Source organism: Mustela lutreola, chromosome 15 (genome assembly GCF_030435805.1).
Source record: "Mustela lutreola isolate mMusLut2 chromosome 15, mMusLut2.pri, whole genome shotgun sequence".
Lineage (NCBI taxonomy): Eukaryota > Metazoa > Chordata > Mammalia > Carnivora > Mustelidae > Mustela > Mustela lutreola.
Window position 1 is genome coordinate 33468251 of NC_081304.1, and position 20277 is coordinate 33488527.

Below are 20277 nucleotides of genomic sequence, written 5' to 3' on the forward strand. Positions count from 1 at the left end.
GGTTTTGGATACTAAACAGGAAACTCAAAGCCCTTTCCGTTCCTTTGAGCTGGCTGGAAGGGCTGGGCCTGGAGCTATTAAACTTTCCTTTAAAGGACAGACGAAAAGTGTTGTGTAATTTTTTAAAAAAACAAAAAACCTTTCCTGGAGTCCTGAACACCAGCCTCCGTTGATACACAACATGGAAAAGAACTGCCTTGTTGCCTGGCGGTAATGACAGCAAACAAATGTGTCTGACAGTCTGTTTGGGATCTCCTGGTCTGAAATTCTGTTTGCTTCATTCTAATTGCTTCCTTAACTTCCTTTCAGTCTCCCCACCTTTGGTACCACCCTCACTCAAGGGAGTGCCAGGCCGTGCCTGGGTATGCCAGGCTGGGCTGGGCCCCACAGGATACAGTGACCCAGCCGGCGCTATTCTCGTCTGTCTGTTTGCGAGATGCCTGTTGTTCTCAGTGGCTGTTTTTCCCATCATAAATGTTGCCTTGGCAGAGGCCCAGAGTGGAAGCCATGGTGGAAGAGCTTCCAGAGTTCTGTCTCAGGAAATTCAGCTGGTCCTGTGTGCCAGCTGAGCCAGCAGGTTCACCATTATCCAGAAGGGTACCTGAGGGGGTGGTGCCTCCAAGACAGCCCTTTGCATAGTGTGGGCCTCAGCCAGCACACTTTGTGGAAGTGGCCTGGGGGGACCATAGTGTCCGTGGGCGGCACCTCTGGGCCTGGCTGGCATTTCTTTTCTCTGCCATGTGTCCTCCCCATCCTGTACTCTCTAGGAATTCTGGGCTATGCCAGGCTAGGGGAAATTACTCGTAGGCTGTGCCCTAAAGCAGGCAGAAACCCCCAGAATGGTCCCCAGACTTTTAAAATCACACATCCGTACTAGTAAAATGTTTTGAGTATATACTTTTAGTCTGTGGATACGTAAGAGTGGTATACACATACTGCTATGTAATATATACATTATAAATCTATATTCAAAGAAATGATTAATAATTAAAATTTAGAAAGGAAAAAAAACTATTAAATTGGTTTTCAAATATTATGAAGCTATGTGATTTAATACACTCTTTCAAAAAGAAAACTCATTTATCACTTTCTGATATAGTAATTCTAAGGTATGTCCTAATGAGAGTATTTTTCATACTTTAAAAGTATCCCTTGCTGGAAAGTTCTTATAAGAAAGGCAGATTCAGATGCAACATTAGCATATTTGTGCTTATGAAAATTATGATCCCCATGCTCCAACCCATTTACCCAATTACACAAAGGTTTTTGCAGAACTTTGCAGTTGGCTCTTTGTTTGGGATACTTTTGAATAGACTAGGAAATTGTGTCTTCCTAATTGTCAAAATACAGAAATACAGTGTATGGATGAGAGATTGTAGAGATGGCTTATTTTTAAATTTTTATTGGATTAAATTTTTTTTTTTTTTTAGTTTTACAAAGTAAAATTCACTCTTTGGTATACAGTCCTCATACGTGATAAACACTTGGTCTTATAACCACCCCCATAATGAAGATAGTGATTCTGTCTCCCCCATTACTCCTTGTAGTCAAACTCTCCCCCTAGCTGTAACCTTTGGCAACCACTTACCATAGCCCAGTGCATTTCAGATTCTTTCATGTTGGTATGTGTATCAGCAGTTGGTTCCTTGTATTGCAGACTATGGTTATATGGGCATTTTATCTGTTCACCAACCGAGAGACATTTAGATTGTTTCCAGTTTTGGACAATTAAGAATAAAGTTGCTCCAAAAACCTTCTCCTGCAGGTCTTTGCTGAAACATAGGTTTTCATTTAACTTGGATAAATGAAACCACCAAACTCTTGTCCAAAGTGGCTATGCTGTTTTGTAGTGTATGAGAGAGTTCCAGTTGCTACACATTCTTGACTTGGTTTTGTCAACTTAAAAAATTGAACCATTCTAATAGGTGTGTCGTGATCTCTCATTGTGTGTCTTTTGTTTTTTGTTTTTCTTTTAACTTAGGACTATCATTTTATTATAAAGGATACAACTCAGGAATTGCCAAATGGTGGTCAAACAGAGAGCAAAGGTTGAGGGTGGAACTTTTCATGCCCTTTCAGGGCATGTCACTCACTGAGCGCTACGATGTGTTCACTAACCTGGAAGTTCTCAGAATCTCATTATTCCAGAGTTTTTTGGTTTTGTCATCAGTCTTCTATAACACCCAGTGCTCATTACCTTACATGCCCTCCTTAATGTCCATCACCCAGTTACCCCGTTCCCCCATTCCCCACTTCCTCCCCTCCAGCAACCCTCAGTCTGTTTCCTGTGATTAAGAGTCTGTGATTTGTCTCCCTCTCTGATTTCATCTTGTTTTATTTTTCCCTCCCTTCCCCTATGATCCTCTGTTTTGTTTCTTAAATTCCATATATGAGTGATATCCTATGATAATTGTCTTTCTCTAACTGATCATTTCGCTTAGCATAATACCATCTGTAGTTCCATCTGCATCGTTACAAGTGGCAAGATTTCATTCTTTTGGTGGCTGCATAATATTCCATTGTATATGTATACCACATCTTCTTTATCCATTCATCTGTCTATGGACATCTGGGCTCTTTGCATAGTTGGGCTACTGTGGACATTGCTGCAATAAACTTTGGGGTGCTGGTGCCCCTTTAGATCACTACATTTGTATCTTTGGGGTAAATCCCTAATAATGCAATTGCTGGCTCATAGGGCAGCTCTATTTTCAACTTTTCGAGGAACCTCCATGCTGTGTTCCAGAGTGGCTACACCAGCTTGTATTCCCACCGACAGTGTAGGAGGGTTCCCCTTTCTCCGCATCCTCGCCAACATTTGTTGTTTCTTGACTTGTTAATTTTAACCATTCTGACCAGTATGAGGGGTGGTATCTCATTGTGATTTTAATTTGCACTTACCCCAGTGACTGGTGATGCTGAACATCTTTTCATGTGACTGTTTACCATCTGTTTATCTTTGGTGAAGTCTGTTCAAATCTTTGGCTCATTTTATTCTTTATTTAAAAATTTTTTGAGGGTTTTTTTTTTTTTTTTTTTTTTTTTTTTGCTGGGTACAGTACACTTTATTGGTGATACACTTTATTGATGATTGAGGGGCTCCCTGAGTCCCTCTCTTTCTTTGGGGTTCTTGTGTGGAAACTGCCTAGAGGTCATGAGCTTCTCATTGTGCCAGTGGTGAGTTGGGGCAAGGACTCCCCAGCAGCTGAGGGCCTTTCTGTCTCTTCTCTTGCTCTCCCTGGTGCTGGTGATCCAGGGGGCTTTTACTCCTTGGAGGCCATATGGACCGTAAAGTCCACCAGCTGGTTTCTGTAGCCAAATTCACTGTCATACCAGGAAATGAGTTTGACACTGTGGTCATTAGGGAGAATGCCAGCCCCATTATCAAAGGTGTAAGAGTGGGTATCACTGTTAAGGTCTCAGGAGGCAACCTGGTTCTCAACTTTAGCCTAGAATGCCCTTGCGGGGGCCCCTGATGCCTGTTTCACCATCTTCTTGATGTCATCATGTTCGGCAGCTTTCTCCAGGAAGCAGGTCAGTTCCACGACTGACATTGCAGATGGGGACAGGAAGTCCATGCCATTGAGCTTCTCATTCAGCACAGGGATGACCTTGACTACCTTGATGGTGCCAGTAGAAGGAGGAATGATATTTTGGGCCGCCCCTCAGCCATCATACCACAGCTTCCCAGAAGGGCTGTCCACAGTCTTCGGTTGGCAATGATGGCATGCACTGTGGTCATGAGTCCCTCCATGACACCGAGTTGTCATGGGTGACCTTAGCCAGAGGGGCCAGCAGTTGGTGGTGCAGGAGGCATTGCTGACCATCTTGAGGAGGTTGTCATACTTCTCATGGTTCATGCCCGCCAGAAACATGAGGCATCAGCAGAAAGGGGCAGAGATGGTGACCCTTTTGGCCCCACCCTTCAACGGGGTAGCAAAGAACCCCGTGGACTGGACTCTACAGCATACTCAACACCAACATCACCCCATTTGATGTTGGCAGGATCTTGTTCTTGGAAGATGGAGATGAACTTCCCATTCACGACGTTTCTTATTCTGAGCCTTGAGTGTGCTGTTGAATTTGCTGTGGGTGGAATCCGACTAGAACAGGGAGACCATGTAGTTGAGACCTAAGAAGGTGTCACTGATGGCAACAGTATATCCACTTTGCCAGCGTTGAAAGCAGCCCTGCTGACCAGGCGCCCAGTATGACCAATTTTGCTGTTTACTCTGACCTTCACCATTGTGTCTTGGGGATGTGGGTGGCACTATACCAGAATATTCTGATGACTGTTGAATGGGTTAGGAGCAGAGAGCTACTTTTGCTTATTTTAAAATTGGGGGTTTTGTTTCTTATTGTTGAATTTTGAGAGTTCCTTGTATATTTTAGGTACAAGTGCTTTGTCGTAGATGTGATTTCTGGGTATTTTTTCCCAGTCTGTGGCTTAACTTTTCTCAGGTTTGAAATTTTGATGACATTGAATTTAACAGTATTTTTCTTTTATAAAATATTTATGGGGCAGGATCTAAGAAATCTTTTCGAACACAGATTTCCACCTGCATTATCTTCTAAATATCATTCATTTTGATCAATTTTTTGTACAGTCATACCAGTTCTAAAATACAGAGATCATATAAAATAGATACATTGCCAGATACCAGTTTTCTCCATAGCATAAGTACTTTTTGAAAAGAAATTATATTCCCATTTCCTATTAAAATGTCACCTATACTTTGAAGGGACAGATTTTTGTGGGTTTATTCTTTGGAAAATATTGCAGAGTAAGAGTGCCATAGTATTGTCAGCTACTTTTTACAGCAAAGGTCAGGGAGTTTGGAATGTTCATCTTTTTACAGAAGAAAAATGTATGACTTTTTAACATTTTTAAGTACTTTGATATAAGTGAACCTCTTTGTGGTATGCTATTCTATACAGAAAATTGCAGGGATCCTACTGTTTAAATATCCTGTTTTTTAAGATTTTATTTACTTATTTTAGAGAGAGAGAGATAATGAAGAGGGGGAAAAGGAAGAGGGAGAGGGAGAATCTTCAGACAGACTCCCTGCTGAACACAGGGGTTAATAGGGGGCTCGATCTCAGGACTGGAGCCGAAACGCACAGCTGACTGAGCCACCTAGGAACCCCAAGTATCCCGTTTTTGTCTGTTGGGGTTTTTTTGTTTTTTTGTTTTTTATTTTTTTTAAGATTAGTCTCATTACTGACATCCTTTTACACAAAAAACAGCAGTATTCACAATATGCTGAAAGCAAAGACTGAAGGGTACCACTGTCACGCCACACACACATACAGTGAGAGCCCCACACTTCCTTCTAGATACCTGTGCACACATGGCAGTAGCCCAGGGAAAATCCCAGTGGCAAAGCTCTATGACTGTTCAGTGAAAGGTTTTTTTTTTTTTTTTTTTTTAATTTTATTTCTTTATTTCTTTATTTGACAGAGAGAGGCACCTTGAGAAAAGGAGGAACACAAGCAGGGTCATGGGAGAGGGAGACACAGGCTTCCCACTGAGCAGGGAGCCCGATGCATGGCTGGATCCCAAGACCCTGGGATCATGACCTGAGCCAAAGGCCGATACTTAAGGGCTGAGCCACCCAGGCGCCCCTGAAACTTTTTTTTTTTTTTTTTTTTGAGATTAAAAATATAAAAAGATCAAAGTAGATTAAAATTTTGGGGGTTTTTCCCCCCTACTCCGATTGTCTTATATACCTTCTGGGGATACCTCTACCCTGGGAAGTCTTACAAGTGCTGCTTCTCTCCCTGCATTCCTGATGGTCTCTAGGTATAGTAGATGATCTGTGTTTGTTGGGGAAATAAATGCCTTGTCCTCTTACAAAGAATAGAGGTGTGTTACTTTGTGTGGTCATCTTCCTGTCTGCTTTCTTCTAGAATTTATTTTCCCATAACCACATGCTTCCAAGCTCCAAACTTGAAGTTTATAACAAATGTTTCTTAGAAGATGGTGCTCCCAATTATCCATAATGTAGAACCAGGAATCATAAGAGAATATAATTTTGGAGCTGTAAGGGGACTTGGGAGGTTGATGAGTCTAAATCACTTATGAAAATCAAACCAAATAAAAAGGAACTACAGTAAATGCATAGAATGGGATATGACTCTTAACAATAAAAAGGGAATTTTTTTTTAAGATTGTATTTATTTATTTGAACAAGAGAGATGAGGGGGAGAGAGGGATAAGCAGACTCCACGCTGAGCATGGAGCCCGTCGCGGGGCTGGATCTCACGACCCAAGATCTTGTCCTGAGTTGAAACCAAGAGTCAGAAGCTTAAGTGAGGGCGCCACCCAGGTGCCCCAGGGAATTAGCTTTTGATAAAATGCGACAACATGGGTGAATCTTGGAATAATTATGCTGTGTGAGGGAAGCCAGACAAAAAGCACTGCATCCTGTATGATTTTGTTTATATAAAAAAAAAAGCGGAAAATGCAAGCGACAGTGACGGCAGGGGCTGCCTGTGGATGAGTGGGAAAGGAGTGAGGAGAGGACGGAAGGCAGTACGAAGAAGGACAGCGGAAACTTGTGGGTGTGACAGTCTTGACCCTGGTGATGTTTTCTTTTCTTTTTTTTTTTTTCTAAGATTTTATTTATTTATTTGACAGAGAGAGATGACAGTAGACAGAGAGGCAGGCAGAGAGAAAGAGAGGGAATCAGGTTCCCTGCTGAGCAGAGAGCCTGATGTGGGACTCGATCCCAGGACCCTGAGATCATGACCTGAGCTGAAGGCAGCGGCTTAACCCACTGAGCCACCCAGCCTCCCCCCCCCCCGCCCCCGCCCCCCGCCCCCCGCCCCGGTGATGTTTTCACAGGTGGATACAAATAGTGCACTTTACACAGGTATGGTTTACAACGTCACTTACACATCAGTAAAGCCACTTACAGAAACAAAGGAAATCAGAGGCAATTCACCTGTGGAGTAAATACTAGTTTAAATGCCTACAGTATGCCAGATTCCTGTGCTCTGTGCTAGGGGTTCAGAGAGAGTGAAGACTTGGCCTACACTTTCAGGAAGCTCACAATCTAGTGAGGAAGTTAGAAAATAAACATATAAATTAGATCCAGTATGTTAAGTGCTGTGAAAGAGGAACAGACGGGGAACAGGAGGAGTTCTGAACGTAGGTGCCAGTGGGTGCCTCTTCCGGGGGAGGGCAGGGAAAGCCTTACGAAAGAGAGGAAGCTGAGCCAAAGCCGGCTTAGCATTGGTCAGGTGGAAGAGCGCCCCCCTTCTGAGGGAACATTGTGGCCAGACGGGTGAAATGCAAGTTCCAGGAACTGTGTGTGGTTCAGCCTGACTAGAGCAAAGGACGCTTTAGCGAGAGAAGAGACTGCAGAGGTTGGTGGGGCCAGACGGTGAGGCTTTGCTTCCCTGCCAGTGCTTGGGTGTCTAACAGGTGGTCTCAATCCATAGTCTGTGTCACTGGGATACCGTCTCTTCCAAACACCTAGCATAGACCTCCAGGTTTTTGTGCCTGCTTCATGCTAGCTTGGGAGTTCTTCTGTTCCCCAGGAATGTTTCAAAACCCAAAGGAAGGAGCTGGTTTAGGTCTGAGCGACAGCTGGGGGAACATCTGCTCGCTTTTTGGAGCCACACCTGGGAGCACAGCCTCTGGTGCATTTGCATGTCAGGGGCAACCAACAATCCAGCTGCCCCAAGGGCAGTTTTTCCACAGGCCAGAAATGTTGCCTTTGGTTCTGGCGGGTGGCACTGATCCCTAAAGTCCTGTATTTCTGACAGTGGCTGTCTGGTGTGCAGTGATCTGTGCCCTGTCTGGTTCTCTCCTACCCTCTGGTGCTCTGTTAACCAGTCACCACTGGATTTCTCCAGCCACGGAGTAATAGAGGTCATGGGAGAGTCCCTTATTTGTTTGTTTTTAGAGTGGTTTTCTGAGAAGCCTAGGAGGTTGGATTCAGAGTACGATTGTCAGACCACATTAAAAATGCAGGCAATGGTGCAGAACACGGATGGTTCATGTCAGCCAGACATTTCAGTGTAACCAGAGGAGAGAAACACGGCGAGGGCCTGTGTTAATGGAAGTAGATGCCAGACTGCATGGTAAGGTTTGGCTCACGTTTCTCCTATTCCCTGCCACCCTTCAGCCGGAAGAGAGCAGCTCATATTTAAGTTAGAATTTAAAATGGGATTGCTGCTTAATGAGCATTCCTGTGATCTAGAGATCAAGTTGCTTACACCTCGAAAGGAGAGCTCCCATGCTCCCAGTTGGGAGGATTTTTACTCTTAGGGCAGTTAGGATTTATAGCAGGTGAGAAGTACAGGTTTGGTGGCGTATTCCTTCTTGCCTTGGGGATTCTTTGCCATCTTCTCAGGGTTGGACCAAGAGGACCAGCAAAGGTGCTTGCACTGATTTCCCTAACCAACGGGAGGAAAGCTGTGGCCAGCACAGATCCCTGGAATCAAGTGGGTCCAGCAAAGGCCAATGTCAATGATCTGGATGGATTAGTAAAACTGATGGTGTCAGGAGGGAAGAAGTGTCTAATGGTAATTGTGGAGTTTGGTTTTTCTCTCTTCTCACCTGGGCTGGTGAAAACAGTCCAAGTGTGGGCTGGCCCAAGCTCTGTAGCTCTCTTTATTGTTTCCTCTTGTCCTCCCCCATGCTAACTGCCACCTCAGAGCCTTTTTTTTTTTTTTTTCTGTGTCAATCCTGGAAGGTCATGACTGTTGTGATTTGGGGCTGGTTTCCTGAATGGGTGGGTGAAATGGATCTCTAACTTTCGATTTGTTTTCTTGCATTTTAGTCGTTCCAAGGAAGTCAAGGACGAGCATACCTCTTTAACTCAGTGTGAGTGTCTCTGGTACATCCATGGTTTGGTGCAAATTTTGTAGGGTGGTGGGAGGAGTGCTCAATGATAATTAAACAATGGTCCCTGCCTCCCTCTGCCATGATAAAAGCTCTACGAAACATTACTCTCCACAGTAGGTAGCCAGTTATCTTTGGGGAATTTTGGGGGGGTGCAGCATCTTCGGCTAAAAATAGCACACTTACTACCCACAGTAGGCACATCAGAGGGCTCTAGGCTCATAGGGAAGAAGTTGAAGTGCCTCCGAGGGCCTCATCATGGAGGCTTCAGAACCAGGTCTAAGATGAGTCATCCGGGAAGAGAGGAGGTCGAACAGAAGACATGGAGATCCGCTGCGGGAGCTGGGACTGGAGGAAAAGGTTTGGGCAGTGAAGAGCCTCCCCACTGCACTCGGCCTAGAGGGCGCTCCGTCGCTGTGGGGCAGGTCATTTCTAGCTTCCTACCTGGGAGAGGAAGGTGAAGCTCACACAAGTGTGGTGAACTGGGGGAACGGCAGTCTCGCATGCTCAGCTGGAGATAATACAGGGCTCGTTCGTCCTTGCAATCAGGGACAAGACCGTGCAGATGTCACATTCGACATCTTCAGCTCTGTTCAGTCATCAGTGAGCTCTGAGCTGAGGACCCATGCTCCTGGCTTTGGTCTTCACAGTGTGGCCATCACTTAGTCCCCTTAGGTCACAAGGTTAGGATTAGTAGAAACATTCCAAGCAAAGTCTCAACCATAAAGACTTTTTTTTTTTTTTTTGGTAGACACACTGAATCAGAACTAGCAGATCCCAAATCCATTTCAATGGAGATGTTTCCACGTCGCTACATTTTAGGAGCTGTTACCACGTTTGGTCATAAACAACGCCCTTCTCAGCGTTGGCTTCCCTTGAGGCATCCATGCTCAGTTATTTTCTCACCGCAAGCTCAGCTTGAACGACCAAGGCTTAGTATGTGACTAACTACCCGTTCTCTCTCTCTCTCTCCGTCCCTTGGCACAGAGTTAATGTGGGCTGTGGGCCCGCAGAAGAGCGAGTGTTGCTAACAGGACTCCACGCAGTCGCAGACATTTACTGTGAAAACTGCAAAACCACTCTGGGCTGGAAATACGTGAGTACTGAGGAGTCTGGTCAGGTGGCGAGAGGGCTGTGAAGGGAGTAGCTGAGAGCCTCGTGCTGGAAGGTTGCTTTCTTATCCTGGCTTCTTGTGGCCTTGTGGGGTTATCTTAGTCCAGGAATAGGCAGCTGAACCCAAAGAGCAGCTGCTGGCACACTCCTGTCTGTCACACGCATTCTTCCCTTTCCTCTGACAGTCCTGTTCTCTTACTCGTTCCTTTGCACCTGCCCCTGAGATGGGCAGATACACACACACATCTCCTTTACAATTTAATTAATAATAATAATAATAATAACAACAGCACATAACATTTCCCTTACTGTGGGAACTTACTGTGTTCCAGGCCTGTATTATTTTATGTACTCTTCACAGCATTCTTAGAAGGTAGGTCATATTTTAATCCCTATTTTATGAATGAGGAAATGGAGGCATAGGGAGGTGAATGGTCTATCTGAAATTTTCTAGCCATTACATGGCCAAACTGGGATATAGGTATTTGGGAATGTCACTGCAGAGCCCATCTGGTAAATGTCCCCCAAACATTGCTCAGGTCCTAGGCCCTGTGCTAATCGGCGCATGGGTGGTTCAGTGGTAGAATTCTCGCCTGCCTAGGCCCTGTGCTAGCATCATCAAACATATTAATTGATGTTTACTGTTAGATATAGTCATGGCTAGAATCTCCCTACTGGACATTTGCTCCTTCACTGTTTAACTCAACAAGTATTTTGGTTTTTTTTTTAGTTTTTTTTTTTTTTTGACAGAGAGAGATCACAAGTAGGCAGAGAGGCAGGCAGAGAAGAGGGGGAAGCAGGCTCCCCACCGAGCAGAGAGTCCGATGCGGGGCTCGATCCCAGGACCCTGAGATCATGACCCGAGCCGAAGGCAGAGGCTTAACCCACTGAGCCACCAAGCCGCCCCTCAACAAGTATTTTTAATGTCTTCATGACACCTAGAGTGAGCAGTCCTTCGTCAGGGTGAGAGGAGGTACGGGTGATCGGTAAAAATAAACTTCTGTAGTTACTGCTGGTAGATACATTAATTACTGGCAGATATCTTCACGTGCTTTCTTCTGCCCAGTCATGGTAGGGATATTGAGTCTTCCCATCTCTGAGAGGACAGTTTAATCCATGTAAATGCTGTAAATTCCCTGTCCCATCAGTTGCCCAGGGCCAGTGTGGGGCTGGCTCAGATGATCTGTGGTTAGGTAGCTTTTAGTTAGCTTGGGAAGAGCCTGGAGGAGTTGTCAGAACTGCCCACAGAGTGATAATGATGTGTCAGTGTAAGTTTGTTGATTATGACAAAGATGCCACTCTGCGGGACTCCTGGAATGGGGGAGGCTGCCCATTATGTGGGAGCAGGGAGTGCAGGGGAAACCTCCTTGCCTTCTGCTCCCTTTTGCTGTGAACCTAAAAGTGCTCTAAAAATATGAAGAAGTCTATTTAAATAAAAGAGATGTTGAGCAAAAGAAGCCCGACATACGAGTATGATTCCAGGGGCGCCTGGGTGGCTCGGTCATTAAGCGTCTACCTTCGGCTCAGGTCACGATTCCAGGGTCATGGGATCCAGTCCTTGCTCAGCAGGAAAACTGCTTCTCTCTGTCACATTCCCCCTGCTTGTGCTCTCTCTCTCCCTGTCCATCTCTATCAAAAACAAAAACATAGGGACGCCTGGGTGGCTCAGTTGGTTAAGCAGCTGCCTTCGGCTCAGGTCATGATCCCAGCGTCCTGGGATCGAGTCCCATATCGGGCTCCTTGCTCGGCAGGGAGCCTGCTTCTCCCTCTGCCTCTGCCTGCCATTCTGTCTGCCTGTGCTCGCTCTCTCTCCCCCTCTCTCTCTCTCTGATAAATAAAAATAAAATCTTAAAAAAAAAAAAAACATGATTCCATTTAACCAAAGTTTAAAAATGTGCAAATCTTCACTACCACAGGGAGAGTCTGCCATGGAGCAGCATTGCCTTTACATCCTGTCTTTCACGTCTCCCTTGAAATGTTCAGAATTAGAAAGAAACCCTGGACGGCATGTTTCACGATGCCAAGATGGTTATAGTTCCCTGGGGTTGCCCTGATTGCTGCTTGTGGGAAACCTGGCCTTGGCTCTTCTCCCCTGGATGGCCGGCGGCCTCCTCTGGGTGATCTGGGGGCCACGGTTCTGATTGTGATTATTCTTCTGTTTCTCCAACCTCTTGGTCGTCTTAATCCATTGAAGATGTACAGGATTACAGACAGAAGGTAAATCTGAGTTGGTTGGTTTTGCTCCTTACTTCAGGTAAAATGATTCAGTCCTTTGACAAAGGTTTATTAAAAGACTTCATGTTGGATACAAAAGTAAATGCGATCTATCACCTGCCCTTGAAGTTGTTTATAGCCATGATATCAAGGAGGAAAACTACAGGTAAATAGATAAAACAGCTTGACAAGCATAGTGATACGCACAGGACAGTGGGAAAACCTCCATTTCCCCAAATATTTATTGATTACCTCTCACGTCCCAGGCCCGTGCTCCAGTCTGTCATTCCATTATTTCTTCTGACCCTCACAGAAATCCTGTGAAGTATTTTTAATAATTCTCCCAGTTTTGTAAACGAAAAGTTTGCATTTGTAAATGCACGTGGTTAAGTGATGCTTCTGGGGCCAGGGTTTGGTCTGGGATGTTCTGCAGATTCCACATCTAAGGTTCTGTCCAGGTAGGACATTTTGCAAGTGTCCTGTGGCTTGGGGGCTGTTGAATTTTTTTCCTTTTGGCTTTTTTGTTCTTGTCGTTGTTTAATAGGGATATATTCTTACTTTCCTAGTTTTCTTTTTACCTCTTCCTCATCCTGAACACACTACCATGGAACAATAGGTCTTATTCTCGAACCACATTCCTTTGTTGTATACACACACACACAGACACACACACACACACACACACACACACACGGAACTGAGGAATAATGAAGTGTCAGGGAAATGACTGCTGAATCCACATTGTGTGTGTGTGATGTGTTTGCACATTTTCTCTCAGTGCCCCTCCCCTCTCCACTTTGTGGAATGATTCCTCTCTCAGGGAGAGGCTCAAGTGTGAGTCCTTGGTCAGAGTCCCAGATCCCCAGAGCTCTAGGAATTGAAGATGCATTACATGCAAATGTTGCCCAGAAGTTACAGGAGGCAGGAGGATTGGGTCCCTTCCTGAGCTGGAAGGCTAGGAAACAAAGCTGATGTCTACTGCTTCTGCACCTCGAGCTCAACCATCAAATGACTGTGATGACCAATGCTTTTCATACGATATACCAACATGTTTTTATACATCTACGCCTGGGAATAAAATACCCTTTGAGCCTCTACCTGTGCAGGGCTTTTTTTGTTGTTGTTTAATATCCCCCTGTGTGGCTTACTAGCCTGCAAGCCCACCCACAGTGTTATAAATTTAGGATGGTTATCTGCCAGGTGGTTTCTGTTGCATTTTTCTCTCTGGAGGCCTGGCAGCTGGTGGGGCTTGAGGGCTGCCAGGTTTCAGGCTGGAGTCTGTGGAGCTCCTTACTCCCTGGAGAAAGGCAGTGAAGGAAAAACAGACTTAACACACTTGACATAGAAACAGCAAGATAAACAAGAAAAAGACCTATTTGGCTCCCCAATACTTAGTACCCTCCCTGAGTGTCTTTTCTCTAAGTGGAACAAAGTGCAGTTGAGGGTTCTGCCATAGAAACTTGATGGATACATCTATAGAGCGCATTCCTGGTTAGCATCCCAAACCAAGTTCCCTCAGATATTGTGCACGCACGCGCACACACACACACACACACAGCAGTTTCTTACTGAAGACCTATTATCTGGCAAGCAGTCTTCTGAGGGATACAGCAATGAACAACGTAAATGAAGACCTCTGCCTGCCATGAAATTTGTGTCACTGTGGTGAGAGACAGTAGCTACAGTAGATGTGCAGGTTGTACTGTGGGTTTGAAAATGATAAATGTCGTGAAGAAGGATGAAGCAGGAAAGGGGGGGGAGAGAGAATTCAGGGGTAGAAGTTGTGCTTTTAAATTAGAATAGGTGGGGAAGACCTTGCCAAGGTGGTGACATTTGGGCAAAGCCTTAAATGATGAGAGATCCTGAAGAAATTCTATGGTAAATACTGAGAAAAATGTTTCAGATACTTAAATTGCAAAATATTGAAACTTGGTTGTAAATATTGAGAGAGTCCCAGTGCTGCCTCAGAGCTGGAGCTCAGTGGCATGTTTGAGTGATAAGAATGCTTTCATTCTGGGTGAGGCTGGTCCTGATTGCTCCGGTGCTACAAGTCGCCTACTTGTCTTTGGTCATTCGGTGTCTTTTCTTTTGTGTCTCCTAGGAACATGCCTTTGAAAGCAGCCAGAAATATAAAGAAGGCAAATACATCATTGAGCTAGCACACATGATCAAGGACAATGGCTGGGACTGATCGGAGGGTATCCACCTAACCCAGTGTCCACGTGAACGCCATCCAACCGAACATTCTACCCAAGCGTGAGAGAGTGACTGAACACTTGGTTCCATCCATTTAGGGGCCTTGCCATCTGGGGCATTCTCCCACCCTGACACCGTCTTTCTGGTGACCGGCCTCTAAGTCTTTGTCTCTCTGTCTCTTTGCTTTGTATCTGTTTGTGAGTTGATCCTGGCTTCTCTCTCTGTTCTAGTGTTGGCTGAAAACAAAACAACAAAAGGAACAGATATCTGACCCGCATGGCGGCAGCCCACCTTGATCAGGGCCCTAGGGCCTATAGAAGAGCTGCCTGATGGCCTCTTGTCGGGAGAGCAGTGGCACAGCACGGGGGTATGAGGAAGAGGGGAAGGAGAGAGCCTTGAGGGTCCCAGGGGTGGGCAGGGGATGGGCCGTTAGAGGTAGGAACAAAATTGTGCTGCTCCCGGAGTCCTGGTAACTTAGGCTTGAAATAATCGACTTGTCTAAAAGGACAAAGAGAAAAAAAAAAAATACCTCATGACTGCATTCTCTCTGATCAGAAGCTTCTGTTCCTGACACCGACAGTGCCGGGTTAGCATGTGAGCCCAGGAACTGGCCCTAACTCCAGCGGATCAGGGGCCTGGTTCTCCTGGGTTGAGTTGGGGGTGTCGTGGAAGCAGAGGGTGAAAAGCCCAGGTGGTTTTGATAACTCCCGATGCCTCACTGCCCTTCGGGTCATCTTTGCCTCTTTAGTTACTGTAGGTAAGAAGAGGGGGACTGCCATTTGCAATGGATGCAAGATCGAAACATCCCAAAGGCTTCGGCCACCAACCAAGTAAAATCAGTAACTGAGGAGGACAGGGAACAAAGTGGGGGCAGTAGTTTGGGAGCTCCTTCAGAAATGGCTCAGACAGATACTGTGCCAGAAACAATAAAAAGTAGAACCAGTTAGCAATTCTGACTATCTAACCTTTTTTCCTGACCCTTAGTAAGAGAAGAACCTTGTGGCAAGGAAGCGGGTGCGGTGGGGCAATGCTGGGAATAGTTTAGATTTGAACCATGACAGGTTAGTGCATCTTTCCCCTTTGGTATGCAGTGGCTTCGGTGAGATCAGCAATTCTTTGTACATAGAGTTTTGGGTGTTTTTCTCCAGTTCTATCCCTGTAGACTTGTGGAAAACAAAGTCCCAAGGCTTTGAGCTGAGTGATAACCTGGCCAGGAGATTCCTCATGCCCCTGGAGCTGTTCTCAGACTTGACTGCTTTGTGTGGAGAGAAATTGTCAGAGTGGTCCATTAGTGGGAAGGGCCTGGGTGTGATAGCCAACATCAAGTTACAAATTCCAATATTAGCCTCTGCCTCCCATCTCGCAGCCCAAACCAAAGTTCTTTATATTAAGGAAATGGAGAACAAATCCTTCCTAAGTCTCCTGAGAGAAAGGAGTTTGTTACAGTTAACCAACACTGTGCAGTGTATTCTACCAACAGCTAAGCCAGTAGTACACTGTGCACGACCAAAGTCATTTAACCGAGTTAATTTTATTGCTTAGACCGAAAATGTAATTAATGTTAAGATATGTGCAGGTTATGTTAGGTAATTCTCAGCATCTCATTCTCTAAGTAGGCTGATCCTATAGGAACATTCACCTTAAAAGTCACAGAAGAGTGAGTTCATAGAGACAATATCTGTAAAATTGATTCATCAGGATTTAAGCAGACAGTGAGGGACATTTCCAGAATTCTGACAAATTCCCGTAGGGATTGAGTCCATGGTGGAAATGCCTTTTCATGTTGCTGTGGTCTGATTGCAGAAGGGGCACCGGAGCTAGGAGCTAGGCGTGGTCCTGCCCTAGAGGGTGACTGAGGCAGGATTGACAGGAAGCTGGGTGGCTCCAGGCTTAGCAGTAGACAGCTTCTGTGACACAAAAGGATTCTTAGAAATTGAATCTTGTTCCCAGAGGCTTTTAACCCACATTTTTTGGTACTTCAGCAACCCTGGGAAATTAAGTGCTCCCCACATTACTAAAAAGCAGACTGAGGTTCAGAAGAAGTATTTCATTTCCACTCCCAAAGAAAAAGTTCTTCTGGCTCCCAAGGCCAAGATCTCCATGAAAAAATTTTCGACTTTCACATTCCTAAACTGGCTCGCCAGCACAAAAACCATAGATACCCCTTTCTGTCTATGCTGAAGGTAGTGGCCTTCACGTAGAGATTTTGATTAGCGCCTTTGCTCAGGGAATATCCTGGCTGTTGATACTCCTTAACGTAGAAAGAAAATGGGGATTAAGCATGGGTAGAGGTTTTGTCTTTGATACTGAAAATGGAATGTGGTGACATAGAAACCAGACACGAGGTGTCCTAGAATTTTCAAGGGGCAGAGGGGACCGATGTGCCACTGTTCTTCTTGGGGATGAGGCCTCTGGCTGTTGCATGGATCAGAGCAGGCTCCAGTTAGATCCAGGTTCTGGTTTTGTTTTTGGTTTTCCAATTCTTACCCATTGAGCATCCAGTGAATGTGTGGCACCATACTTGGTGCAAAAGATCTGAGTAGAATGTTGGTTTTTCCATAACTACAGGGGGAAAAAAACAACTCATTAGGTTTTCCCTTTGTGTCAATGAAACCAAAAGTGCTTCTTACAACTTCAGCTCCACTCATGGTTTGTCTACCTAACGTCAAGGAGTATTGGAGAGACCGCAGCTGAGTGATGGAGACACATCAACTCATGGCCTCAGTCAGTTTGTTCTTTAATTTCCTCACCAAATTATTGACTCAGAGCATAACCAAAGACCTCATCCATTCACCCCTGGCAGGTTCAGGGAATTGGAGTTTGACGGTAAAGCCTCGGCAGGGTGCAGGGAGTAGGGCAGGGGAAAGGGCGAAGTGAGGAAGGGAAAGGCAATGACGTTCTATACCTCAGCCAGCAGCTGCCTTCTTTGCAACTGAAATCCAGCTGGCCAACCCTCTAGGTCCATCTCCCCTTGCTGTCCTAGGTCGTGTGGCCTTGGTGGCCCTGGATACACCGAGACCCCAGGATGTTAGTCTCAGGCTGTGATGGATTGATTTGACATGAATCAAATACAGCCAGACTTGATGGCCCCAATGGTCAGCTGGGCCTGACTGAGTGCTGCCCCAACTCCGAGAGAGCAAGATCATGGAGATGGGATAAATCTTGGCAGGTGGGTCAGTGTGTGAAAAAGAGGTGTCCCCTTTAGAAAAAGATTTTCAAGTGGATATATATATGGAAAAAAAGTTACTTGTGAAATATACTTTTGTAAATAATATTTAATTTTTTAAATAATATATTTGGTGCTGTTTTCTCAGATCCCCTGAGAGCACTTTTTATTTTCATTTTTAAATTCTATGGTTTCCTCTGCATTTCTTGAAGTATATATTAAGGGAAACAAGTGATCACCAATATACTCTTTTTTAAAAAAAGATCTGTATCACTTTTGTCTGGACAGAGGGAATAAAGCAATGCCTCTCTGCTCCACCACCCCCCCCCCCCAACCCATGGAGCAGACTCTGCAGTTTCATTACCAGGTTGAGAATTGAAATAGTTTTTTGCACCAATATTGGCTAAGAAAAAAAATAAAATCAAATCAGATATAGTTACAGCTTAGTGATTCCTCTTTTTGGAAGAGTTTCCAACAAATCGGGATCTTGTTTTTAGTGTGTGTGTGTGTGTGTGTGTGTGTGTGTAAGTGTAAAAAGCACTTTGGACTGTGCCTCCTGTTTTCTTTTTTACTGGGGACAGTATACCTACAGTTTACACCTTGGGCACATAAGGCTTGCTTCTCTTTCTTGCTGGTTGTTTTGTTTCTGAGTGGACCAACAGCACAAACCATGAGGATTTTGATTTTCTGAGCATGGAGCTATTGCCACTTTGCTCCTTTTTCTTTGTGTGCTCAACTTTCCCAGATGGTGAAGGAAATCTATTGTTTGTGAAGGTCAAACGGAATGAAATCTGTGTGTTTCTAACTGACATGTGCGTGTGTTCCTTACATACCCTAGGGTTCCGGTTGTTGTAGGAGCCGTGTCTGGTTTGGGTTGAAAGAACATTGGTAGAATAATACACATACCTTGTAAGTAAACAATTTATTTTATTTTAAGGCCATACTGCCTCAGGTTCAGGAAGAGGCTGGGAAATCAAATCTTAAACACAATCAACTTAACATATTTTAACAGAGTCTGCCTTGCTTGAGGAAACATGCTAGTGGTCAAGGTAGAGGAGAGAGATGTTTCATTTTCCTAAGCAAAATACAGTCATGAAATCTGCCAGCAGTGAAAGGTAAAGCCAAGAAGAAATAAACTATTCCCATCACCAAATTCAATCTGCCTGTATGTTTTTATATAACATTTTGGTGAAAGTGAGAGTTGGTTCCCTTTTCAACCTGCAGAGACCATCTTTAAATACGGAATCTGTCTATTTATGCTTGTGTTTACAAACTGTATTTGTTGGGTTTGGGTTTTGTTATTTTCCCTATCCTTTTTTTTTTCCCCCCTGTGGCGTTTTTCAGGTCACTTTGCTTCAATAACAAAGATAATTATTTTCGAATAATTTGTCTTCACCTTTTCCTGTATTTGTACATAGTGGTTCAGTATTAGAGAAAAGTGCATTGTTTCTGTCATATTTCCAATCTGTGTTGGTGCTCATTTGAGAAAATAAAGTTTTCAAATATTCTTTGGAGGGCTCTACTGTCGTAATTGACCCGGCATGTTTTATCGTGACTTTTAACATTGAAAGTAACTGAAAAGCCTTTAGGAGGTCATCTGTCTAACCCCATTCACAGAGCGCTGACTGACAGACCCTGCGGGGTTGTTTACTGCAAGGACAGTTGGCCAATTAATGAATAAAAATCAGGTGTCCTGCTTATCTGCAAATGCTTCTCTTATCTTCAGATATCAGAAATGCCTGAGTGACCTTTAGGATTTCTGTCTACTAAGCCCCAGATTCTTAAACTCTGCAAACTTTTCTGTTTATACCAATTTCTTTGGGGGAAATTGGATTGCATTAAGTGAAGAGATAAAAGAATTATAAAACCACAAATGAGGTGACAAAGAGGCAGCATTATCTCTTGAATAATGGGCTGACAATGGGAAAGAAGTAGGCACAGTTATAGTATATGGAAAATTAAGTCTTCTCACTGAGCAAATATTTATTAAACATCTATTAGGTTCTATAGGCACTAGGTGAGGCAGTTGAACCATTCAAGTAAATTGTCTGTTTTTCTTTTCAACTCCAGTATCTTCGATATGCATAGCCTTGCATAGCCAGGCAGCGTCCACAGTTGTGTATTGTGGTGCCTTCATTTAACAGACTAAATATTTTTGCCTAGACTTCAGATTTTTCGAAAGCTAGTCTCCACAGCTTACAGTGTTCTCACCTTACATAAGCAACTTAAATAGTGAAGAGAGAGGATAGTACAACCGCCCAAATGTGTGTGTGTGTATTTGTGTGTTTTCACATTGGTGAGAGTATTTTAAAAGCCTATTCTCTATAAAATAAGAAATACCTTGTCTTCCCATGAATTTTCACCTTCCCAGTCTGGGCCTAGCTGCAGTTGACTTCTATTTGTCCTTGAGGGATTTATTTTATTCCCGTGACCTGTTTTGCTTCAGTGGATGTGTCTGTTATCATTTCATTCTTGCAAAGGACCGGGAGGAGAGAAAAGATAACGTGTGGGAGACAACCGGTTCCAAACCAGCAATCCTTTGGTCCTCTCACTTCCAAGCTCTTAACACCGCAGTGGCTGTCCAGGACATCAGGCCTGACCCTGGGTAAGGTGCTTTGCCTATGTGACCTCACTTAAGATCATGACTGGGAGGCAGTTCCTGACATCATCCCAGGAGTCCTCACCACCGTATGGGAAGGCGGTGATAAATGCTGATTATTCCCATTTTATAGAT

General features: G+C 44.5%; 1 protein-coding gene across 3 annotated transcripts in view; it reads left to right on the top strand.

Annotated features, from left to right (window-relative positions):
- Positions 1-19051, top strand: part of YPEL2 (yippee like 2) — a 64932-nt gene extending 45881 nt beyond the window's left edge. For all 3 annotated transcript variants that reach the window (XM_059147179.1, XM_059147182.1, XM_059147181.1), the window contains exons 3-5: positions 8793-8836; positions 9842-9950; positions 14283-19051. In XM_059147179.1, coding sequence (XP_059003162.1) covers positions 8793-8836; positions 9842-9950; positions 14283-14372 — 243 coding nt within the window. In that variant the 3' untranslated portion in view covers positions 14373-19051. The remainder of the gene's footprint in view (positions 1-8792; positions 8837-9841; positions 9951-14282) is intronic.
- Positions 19052-20277: the final 1226 nt, after the last annotated feature.